The 11,171-nt window shown below is 42.4% G+C and overlaps 1 protein-coding gene across 1 annotated transcript in view; it reads right to left on the bottom strand.

Moving 5' to 3' along the window:
• Positions 1–907: 907 nt before the first annotated feature.
• Positions 908–11,171, bottom strand: part of C10H6orf163 (chromosome 10 C6orf163 homolog) — a 24,552-nt gene continuing 14,288 nt past the window's right edge. The window contains exon 5 of the mRNA XM_002924697.4: positions 908–2,331. Coding sequence (XP_002924743.1) covers positions 1,896–2,331 — 436 coding nt within the window. The 3' untranslated portion in view covers positions 908–1,895. The remainder of the gene's footprint in view (positions 2,332–11,171) is intronic.

The following is an 11,171-nucleotide window of genomic DNA, read 5'->3' as shown; positions in this document are numbered from 1 at the left end:
TTTTCAAACCAAAAATACGTTGTCTGCTTTCTTTTCACGTTATTCACTATGTCACTGATGCCAAAGGAGTCATGCTTAACTGTGGCCATAAAATGAATCCCTTCAAAAGACAGTTTCCTTCCGTTCCCCTATGGTATGTGCTCAGATTTGAAGCTGGTGGATGACGCCGATAACTCAGATACCACAATCTTAGGTATAAGTTCCTTTGGCTTCTATGAGACAAAAATGATGCACGACAGAGAGGACAGACCACGTTCTTCTCATCCTCATCACAGAACCCACAAAGACACACACTTGCAGAGTACCAACCAGGCACCAATGCTTTGATGTTCAGGCTGAACACACTAATGACTGAAAGCGTGTACTGAAGACCCACACTCTCTGGCTGTGACCATTACTAGCTACGTGACTTTGAGAAAGTGACTTAACCTGTGACTGTGTTACTGGTTTGTACCTTTCACAGACTGCTGTGAAAGTGAGCGAGCCCTCTTGTGGACCACGTTCGGCGTGCGTGGTACATGCTAGCGCCTCCCAGGGTACCCGATGCTGAACAACCTTCCGTCTCTGCACCCATGTGCCTATGCCTTGTAATACTCTGAACTCTGGCTCTGTCATCGGCTGTGTGCTCTGGGCAAAATTCTTAAACCTCCCTAGCCTGGGTTTCCCATCCTATAAATAGGGGACAATGATAATTACTTTCAAGAGTCATTGTGAGGATCAGATATCAATGTTTTTAAAACGCTTCACAAATGTAAACACCCAAATATATACATAGTTTTTGTTAGCTACAAAAAATAACAACAACCCCCATCCTGTCGCTCTCATGGATGGTTGTGAGAAGAACGTACATAAAAAAGCAGTGCAAAGCACTATATAAATGTTATTACATCCAGCAGGTAGGCAATCAATCAACAGGGATTGCTGCAGTCCTGCAGTATCAGGAAGCTAAATACTGAGGAGAGTGTAGTCCTTTTACAATTGTAAACAAATTGTACTTTTATCATTAGGAAATTGAAAAATGGCCAATGTAAGCAAATCAACTTAAGGCTTGCTCAAGAACAGTACTTTTTAATTTACTGAAAAGTGCTGTCCAGGTTTTTATTTTAAAGCCACAAACACAAGCTGGTGATGAATAATTTAAGGATGTTACGTTAGGGTGGATAGATTTTTGAAGTATTTTTGGCGGGGGCTTTCTTTCATTTTAGTTTAGTAGATGCTGACATGTGTTGGTGCTGAGCACTGTGGTACTTAACAGTCTTCTGCATTTTTCCCCCGAAGAAGGTGGGTTCAGAGCGCTCCTGGGCTGGAGCATAAACACAAGAAGACTCCCTATCCCTGAAGCAGGAGAGTGCCCTCTAAAGACATATTTTTTTTCTTTCACAACTGGCCAATATAAACGAGTCCTCTCTGAATTAGTTTATATAGGGTTCTCAGAATTTAAGTTTTATCCTACTGAATTTGAAGAAAATTGTTTTTTTCCTACAATGCTACTGCACTTCACAAAATAATAATCTTTACCGGAAATTAGCACACATCTCCACAATGGGAACAATCTAAAAACATGTCCCTTTACTTGTTTTCAACTGCAACAAACACAAAAATAGTTACATGTCTGATGTAGACATGAACAAAGCCAGTTCGAGAAGTTTGTCTGGGCTTCTGCCAAGAAACCTTTTCCCCTCCTAATTAGTTTTGATCCCTCTCACTGTTTTCTCTCCTCAAATAGACTTAAAACTCAATGTAGCCTGGAATGTGCTTTTTGAATATTTTGGTTTTCCATCAAAATGCCTGCAGCCCAATAGTACATATAACTGGGGATCAAGAAATGGTTTTTGAGTTGATTTATTTAGTCTTTGGAAAACTGACTTTTGTAGTGAAATTTCAGTCAAAGACTTCTAATCGAGAGTTGTTTCTTCCTCTTGAATAACAAGACTGGAAGGTGTTTTCTTTCTTTCTGGCAGAATAAAATCTGCATGTCCTGGCGAAAGTTTAGGAAATGTGTAATTGATGTATTTTTGAAATGCTTCCCTTGTTTCCTGTAATTCCTCCTCCAGGAAATCTTTCCAATTTGTCATAATGCCTAGTTGTTTTGCTATGGACAGCAGCTCCCCCTGAGTGTTAACCAGTTTATCCATCACATTTCCAAGCGTGGCCTGATGTGTCTTCTCTGCTTCTTGAAGCACTTCCTGGACCTCTTCTTGCTTCTGCCTCTGAGCCATGCAATAGTAAACGTTCATTTCATGTTGTTTTTCTTTTATCATTTGACTCACACTCCTGCTCTGATCCTTCATAGCTGTTATACCAGTATTCAAAATTTCCTCCATGGCTATTCTACAAAAGATAGAGATTTATAAGTTAGATGGGTTAGCCACTGAAAACAAAAAGATATTGTCTTTTGCCTCAGATGTATGGGAAATTGTTTAGATGAGCCATCAGTCTGAGACAGGTGGGTAGAGATGAGCTTTTGGATTGCAGTAGCTGTAAACAATCCAAAAACATTTTTCAAGCAGGGAGATCACCCACTGACTTCCCTGCTGGGGACTAGGGTGAGGCCTACTAGCCTAGTGTTTGATGGTAATTTTAGGGACCTGAGTCCTCTGTGGCCAGAAAAATATGAATGCAATGTGATTAAAAATGAATAGGGTCAGAGTTCTAAACCCCTAGAGAAAGCATTTCTGTGTATCAATCCAGCAACTTCCCTTTAGCTGGAGGGAAGGAAACTGTACTCACAGTTTTATCTAAACAATACTCTATGATAACCACCTCAAACCTTTTGGTCCCAAAACCCTTTTCACTCTTAAAATGACCAAGGAACCCAAACAACCTTTGTTTGTATGGGTTGCATCTAGTGACACTGACAGTATTAGAATTAAAAGTGAGACATTAAAAAAATTATGTATTTATGTAAGGTATGATTAAATCTATTAAGTTTTAAATGTAATTAAGTTAGCTTTTATGAAAAATATATTTTCCATATTAAAAAATTTTGGTGAGAAAAGTGGCATAATTACAGATTTTTTGCAAAACTCTTTACATGTCTGGCTTAATAGAAAAAAAGATAGATTTTTCATATTGCTTCAATCTGTTGTGACATCACATATCATAAAACTCTGGAAAATGCCACTCTGTACTCATGAGATGAGAGTGAGAAGGCAAATTATATCTTTGTATTATTAAGAAAATAGCTTTGACCTCAGGGACCCCTTGAAAGGGTTTCAGGGACACTGAGCATTCCTTGGGCCACACTCAGAGAACCACTGATGAATGAGTTCACAGACCTCCGGCTGTAATGTATGTAATCACATGTAATTTATAGCAGCCAACTGTTTTGAATTCTTACCATGTCCCAGCAAGTAAGTGGGTGAGCATCCCATGCATACATCAGCTTAATGTTTCCTCAAAACACGTCCGTGAGGTGGGTCTATGATTCTGCCTGTTTTACCGATGAGGAGACTGAGGCTCACAAAGGCTAAATGACTTCCCCTATTTCACTTAATCAGTACAAGTGGCAAAATGAGCAACCCAGGTGGTCTAAGTCCAGGTCAAAAGCTTTTAGCCACTGTGTGCACTTCTGGTGGACGTCTCTGATTAACCTAGTTCCAGTAGAACCCCCCAAGATTTAAGATTAAATAACTTAAACATGTTGATTCAAATATTTATGATTGTTCCTAAAAATCCCCCTCCTCTGCCTCTGGGTCTAATACAGTCTTCCCAAGGCTTAGCACTTGCCCTATCTCCTAACTTCTAACCTCCGAGATGCAATTCTCTCATCGTCTCCGGTTCTTTCAGCTTGACTTTCAAACGCGACAGACTTCCCCAGTCATGAGGTCAACATCAGTTGTCCTTAGCCTCTGTGGCTGCTCTGCAATATTTCTCTCCTCCTTTTCCCCACCAATCAGACTACATCTATGATTAATAACAAGGGTTCACCTTTACTGAGTACTTACTGTGTCCCAGGGACTGTGCTAAGCATTTAACATGCATTTGCATCTCATTTAATTTTCACAGTAACTGCAGATGGCACAATTTTTCTTTTTACCTCTTCTTATTCCCATGGAACAGGGGAGGAAATTGAGGCTTAGGGAGATTTAGTTACTGTTCAGTGACACAATTGAGCAAGTGGGAAATTTCTCACCCTTAACCATTACCTGCTGCAATACTGAGAGAGATCATTACAAATTTTTTATCGGGAGGACAACACAATGAAAGTAACGTTTTAGAATTGTTATTCTGGTATTAGTGGTTAAACTGAAAAGTGATGGGGTGAAGTATAGAGATGAATTGGTACTATTTTGCAACATTCTGGGTGTGCAATGATTAGGGTCTGAATTAATGATGAAAAAGAGAGGCGTAGGTAGAGGGAGAGAAAATGATAGGTCCAAGAAATATTACAAAGCCCTAAGTGCCAGAGTTTGTGTTGGCTTGGATAAAGGGGAGGCAGAAAGAAGAAGAATCAAGACTAACTTCCTGATTCTCAGCCTGGGTCACAGGAGAATGGAGGTGCCATTAGAAGTCACACTGTGGCCAGAGCCAGGAGGGAGCCTCTACACATACCCTGAGGATTTAACCTGATGTTTTATAGAATCTCCAGGATATTGGAGAGGCTGTAAAGGTGGCGACCAGGGATGCTGGGGCTTCGATTACAAGGAACTGGAAGGAAGCTTCCTTGAGCCAGCCTCAAATCTCCATAGAGAATGTGATGCTCTTTCTCGGGAACCACAGCTCTGCCCCATGCAGGTGTGAGCTTCCTGCTGGCTTCGCCTGGTTTTCTTCCGGCCCACACAGAGGATATGTTCATCTATGGGGCCAACTAGAAGGCTCCACTAGAGCTGGTCCTAGGTAAAACTGCTCAAGTAAGGTACATCTTAGATCATTCCAGCTCCCCTTCCATCACAGTCCACTCCTACCCCCCTTAAAACACCTTGCTCTCAAGATCTGTTCTCACTAAAAAGATCTGGTATTTTTGGGGATGTCCTTTCCAACTCCTCCCAGTCTGCATTAGAGCCTGAATTTTTGATCCTATGGGATTCAATCCTTTTGGTTTAATCCCATAGGATCTTTATTCTGATCTTTATTCTGATAATTTCCTTGAAATCATGGAATTGAAGGCAGGAAGAAAGTGGGTGCAGGGCATGGAGAGAAGGTCTGGAATACCCATTCAGCTTTCTATTTCCCCTGTCTGGCATGGTGCCTGGTGTGTATAAACAGGTGACCAATGAGTGGGTGAATGAATGGGTAGTATAAATGTAGTTCTCGCCAATACTTTTTTAATTTTTTATTTATCTTTTTTATTTTATTTTTTTTAAAGATTTTATTTATTTATTCGACAGAGATAGAGACAGCCAGCGAGAGAGGGAACACAAGGCAGGAGGAGTGGGAGAGGAAGAAGCAGGCTCATAGCGGAGGAGCCTGACGTGGGGCTCGATCCCACAACACCGGGATCATGCCCTGAGCCGAAGGCAGATGCTTAACCACTGTGCCACCCAGGCGCCCCTCTCCAATACTTTTTTTAATGCCAAATAATACCAATTTAAAAATAGCTGGATGAGAGCATTTTTAAAGCCTGAAATAATTCATGCTTAAAAAGGATTCTTAGCATAAGCAAAATATTCATCATTAAAAAGTTAATTCTTGTGGTATATCTAAAATATTTTTTGATTTATACAAATTACCCACAATTTTTTTTCCTCAAAAGAGGGTCTAGAAATCATATCATATGGGGAAGGAGTAAAGGAACTGGTTTAGTACTTTTTGGTTTTTTTTCTTTTCTCCTCCAAACAAATGCTTGGACAGTCTTTCACTCTTCTCAAATATCTGAAAGATCACTATGCGTAGAGGGGAGGCAGAGCTGGAAGCCAAGCATGGATGTGAGGATGAGACCCAGCACATTCTGGATCCGCATTAGGAAGCACATGACAAGGAGAGGCGTCCAGCATTTTAACCAACCACTTCAACCAGCTGTAAAATTCCTGGAACAGCAGCACTCAGGAGGCTCACCAATGCCTGGCGGGCATCCAGCAGAAGGAGCGGCAGGTCCAAGTCGGTGACCTCCAGTGACCCTTCTGACATGACGTGAAAGTTCATGCTTTTTTTCTGTAAGTGATGAGGTCTATCTGCCATCTCTCACTTTATGAGGTTCTAATCTTGGGATTTCAAAATTACACACCATATTTACATGCAGTGCTGGCCAGAAATTGAACTCTTTTTGAATAATTTTAGTGTCTGTCCATATATATCTATAGGATTCAGTCTGATATTTTATAAAATGGGTTCTCAGAGAAGAAAAATAGATTACTAAATAAAAATAGAATCCAATATATAATAATTCAACCTCATTAGAGCGTCTTGAGGAAAAAATAAAGCATGGAGAAACCATAACAGCAATTTATTTGTGCTTTGCTCTTTAGGGACCCTCTTAGCTCTCTCTCTGTCACTGTGTTTGGGAGGCTACTGAAATGGTACAAGATACATTGCTTACAGGTTTAAAGAATAATATCTGGCTGTTCCTTCCCTTCTATCTACTAAGTAAAGTTTTCATTTTCCCCATATATGTTGCTAAGAGCACACTTCCTTCTATGTCCATCAATAAAAGTCCTGGCTCTTAAGACCAATTTCTAAATTATAAAGGGATTTGTTCCCAAGATTCATCTGTATCAGATATTTGGAGTGATATTGAGCATTTGCCTGACGAGCCCACAATCACTGTTAACCCATTTTTTCACTTCAACTATAGGACCATTAGCACTATTTTACTCAGTTATAACCACTGTGTTTTAAGGAAAATATATTCTGATTTTTCATAAGAAACAGGGAACCAACGGCTCCCTGGTCTTGCAGGAGGATTAGTGATACCCCCACACTGAGGTGACAGGCATCACACAGGGTGATTGATATTCTTCACCTCCCCTTGGTTCTGCCTCATTACACTATCCACCCTCCCTTCTACATGTTCATTCATGCTGTTCTCACTCTTTCCAGTCTTTCACAAATGGGACCTCGATCCTTCTCTCTAAGGCCCAACCCAAGACTAACTGCCTCCAACAAACCTACCTCACCATATAGCCCACACACTTGTTGCTTGATCTTTTCAGGACTTTCCTGGAACTTACATGTTCTCTGTACCCGTCCACCTAGCCTTGGTCTATGGGGCAGCCATGCTTTAGTTACTACACATGTTGAGGAAACACCCTCATTTCCTTGCAGCAGAACTCAGGACCACATCCATAGAAGGCACTTTATAAGCTCTGCTGAAATGAGCAGGTTAGTGTAATGGAAGGTCATAAACTTTGGTATGGTATAGACCAGGGTTCACATCGGGCCCTTTCACCTCTTCTCTATGTGACCTTTGGCAGGGTGCTCAATCACTCTCTTAAGACTCGGGGACTTCGTCTGAAGATATGGAGGATGACGGAATGCCTCAGGAAGGGATATGAGAATTCAGTGAGAAGCACACAAAGGGCTTTGTATGTGCTGCGTGTTAAACAAAGGGTAGCTCTCATTAGGAATTACAGCCATGAACACAGAAATTCCTGAGCAGTCACTTCATTCATGCCTTTATCTTGGGCTAGAAAACACTTAGAACCTTTTAAGCAAAACTTGCCTGCTTGCTGTCTTCTCTCCTTCATCCTTCCTCCCACCTTCCTCCTTCCTTCCTTCCTTCCTTCCTTCCTTCCTTCCTTCCTTCCTTCCTTCCTAACAGTACAGTGTTTCCTAGATAATCTATTTAGAATCTAATCACCCCAGTCCACAAAAAAGTTTTCTGTGAATTTACCTTATTTGTCATAATATGTAAATGTTCTGAATCCTTAATTCTTCAGTGGAAGTTTATAGTCAAATAAAAGATCTACAGTCGAATTCTAAACAGTGGTCCTTTTCCATATATTCGTTTCTGCAAATGCTCTAAAGAACACTGGAATTCAGCAATGTCTAGAAATAAGATCTGATGTTCTGTGGAATGGGTTCACCTAATTGGAACACATTCGAACCTTTGTTTAATAAATATTTAATGGGAGATGGGAGTTAAGATGGCGGAGGAGTGGGGGACCCCTTTTTCAGCCGGTCCCCTGAGTCGAGCTGGATAGGTACCAGACCAGCCTGAACATCCATGGAATCAGCATGAGACGCAGGAAGATACATCTGGATCTCTACAAATGAACATCTTCAGTGCTGAGTATTGAGGTACGAAGTGGGGAGCCGTGAAACCTTGCACAGATATCGGAAGATAAATGGAAGGGAGAGGGAGCCACCGCATTCAGGCACCGGGAAGCGGTAGCCACCTGCACCGGGGAGCAGGGGGACTCGTGGACCGGCACCCGTGAGACAGCAGACTGAGACCGTGAGCCGGGAGCGCACGCTACCAGACATCTCACGGAACTCTGGAGCTCCATTGAGCTCACTGGACCCAGACTGAGACCTGGAGCTTCTGGAGCGCGTGCGGGGCGGCTGGCGACTTGCGGCTGGCGGCGTTAGAAACACAAAGGACAGAGATGCGCAGGCCCTGGAAGTGAGGGCTGGGATGCCGGGTGTGGGGTGCACATCCCGGGATGCTGCAGGGCTAAGCAGCACCAACAGAAACAGAGTTAAAGCGGCCAGACCATCAGTGGAGAACGGGCCGCAATCCCTCTGTTCTGTGACAGAGGCTGAATTTCGGCCGCTGCTGCTCTGACTCTCAGAAGAGGCACAACAGACCACCAGGGAAAGCCACCAGAGAACAAAAGCCTGGAAATACTGGCTCACAGGTGGCCTATCCCCATCCCCCCCCCGCAGGGGACGCGGAGACTCTACCCAAACAGGGTTGCCTGAGTATCCGCGCACCAGGACCCTCCCCCAGAAGGCAGGCTGAAAAATCAAGAAGCCCACAATCCGGGGCACCTGGGTGGCACAGTCATTGAGCGCCTGTCTTCGGCTTAGGGCGTGATCCCGGCATTCCGGAAAGGAGTCCCTCATCGGGCTCCTCCGCTGGGAGCCTGCTTCTTCCTCTCAACTCCCCTGCTTGTGTTCCCTCTCTCGCTGGTTGGCTCTCTGCCATGTAAATAAATAAATAATATCTTTAAAGAAGAAGCCAACATCCCTAAGATCCCTATAAAACAAGGGCACATAGCCTGGGTCCCAGTCAATAATTTGGGCTCTGGACAACCCCGCAAACTCTCCTCATCAGAATGACAAGAAGGAGAAGTCCCCCCCAGCAAAGAAAAGGCAGTGAGTCTGTGGCCTCTCCACAGAAATAATGGATATGGATGTAACCAAATTATCAGAAATGGAATTCAGAGTAACAATGGTCAAGATGATGTGTAGACTTGAAAAAAGTATTAACGAAAATGTTACTGAGAATATAGAATTTTTAAGGGTGGAAATGAGAGCGAATCTGGCAGAAATTAAAAATTCTATGAGCCAAATATAGACAAAACTAGAGGCTCTGACGGCCAGGGTCACCGAAGCAGAGGAACGTATTAGCGAATTGGAGGATGGGTTAGTAGAGGAAAAACAAAAATAGAAGCTGGTCTTAGAAAAATCCACGCCCACGAATGTAGGTTATGGGAGATTACTGACTCTATGAAACGATCCAATGTCAGAATCATCGGAATCCCCAAGGGGGTGGAGAAAAACAGAGGTCTAGAAGAGATATTTGAACAAATTGTAGCTGAAAACTTCCCTAATCTAGTGAGGGAAATAAACATTCGCGTCCAAGAGGCAGAGAGGACCCCATCCAAGCTCAACCACGACAAACCTACGCCACGTCACGTCATAGTGCAATTCGCAAATATTAGATCCAAGGATACAGTATTGAAAGCGGCCAGGGCAAAGAAATTTCTCACGTACCAAGGCAAAGGTATCAGGATTACGTCAGACCTGTCTACAGAGACCTGGAATGAGAGAAAGGCTTGGGGGGGCATTTTTAAAGCTCTTTCAGAGAAAAACATGCAGCCAAGGATCCTTTATCCAGCAAAGCTGTCATTCAGAATTGATGGAGAAATAAAGACGTTCCAAAATCGCCAATCATTAACCAATTTCGTAACCACGAAACCAGCCCTACAGGAGATATTAAGGGGGGCTCTATAAAAGTCAAAAGGCCCCAAGAGTGATACAGAACAGAAAGTCACAATCTATAGAAACAAAGACTTTACTGGCAACATGGCATCATTAAAATCATATCTCTCAATAATCAGTCTCAATGTAAATGGCCTAAATGCTCCCATAAAATGCCACAGGGTTGCAGATTGGATAAAAAGACATGACCCATCCATTTGCTGTCTACAAGAGACTCATTTTGAACCCAAAGATGCATTCAGACTTAGAGTAAGGGGATGGAGTACCATCTTCCACGCAAATGGACCTCAAATGAAAGCTGGGGTAGCAATTCTCATATCAGATAGATTGGATTTTAAACTAGAGGCTATAGAAAGAGACACTGAAGGGCACTATATTATTCTTAAAGGAAGTATTCAACAAGTGGATATGACAATTATAAATATATATGCCCCCAACAGGGGAGCAGCAAGATACACAAGCCAACTCTTAACCAAAATAAAGAGACATATAGATAAGAACACAGTAATAGTAGGGGACCTCAACACCCCACTATCAGAAATAGACAGAACACCCTGGCAAAAACTAAGCAAAGAATCAAAGGCTTTGAATGCCATACTCGACGAGTTGGACCTCATAGATATATATAGAACACTACACCCCAGAACCAAAGAATACTCATTCTATTCAAATGCCCATGGAACATTCTCAAGAATAGATCATGCTCTGGGACACAAAACAGGTCTCAGCCAATACCAAAAGATTGAAATTATCCCCTGCATATTCTCAGACCACAACGCTCTGAAATTGGAACTCAACCACAAGGAAAAACCTGGAAGAAACTCAAACACTTGGAGGCTAAGAACCATCCTGCTCAAGAATGACTCGATAAACCAGGAAATCAAAAAACAAATTAAACAATTTATGGAGACCAACGAGAATGAATACACAACGGTCCAAAACCTATGGGATACTGCAAAGGCAGTCCTAAGGGGGAAATACATAGCCATCCAAGCCTCACTCAAAAGAATAGAAAAATCTAAAATGCAGTTTCTATATTCTCACCTCAAGAAACTGGAACAGCAACAGAGGGACAGGCCTAACCCACTGACAAGGAAGGAGTTGACCAAGATTAGAGCAGAAAT

This window comes from Ailuropoda melanoleuca, chromosome 10 (assembly GCF_002007445.2).
Source record: "Ailuropoda melanoleuca isolate Jingjing chromosome 10, ASM200744v2, whole genome shotgun sequence".
In the NCBI taxonomy this organism is placed as follows: Eukaryota; Metazoa; Chordata; class Mammalia; order Carnivora; family Ursidae; genus Ailuropoda; species Ailuropoda melanoleuca.
Note: the sequence above shows the minus strand (reverse complement) of the source record. Positions and strands in the feature narration are given on the sequence as shown.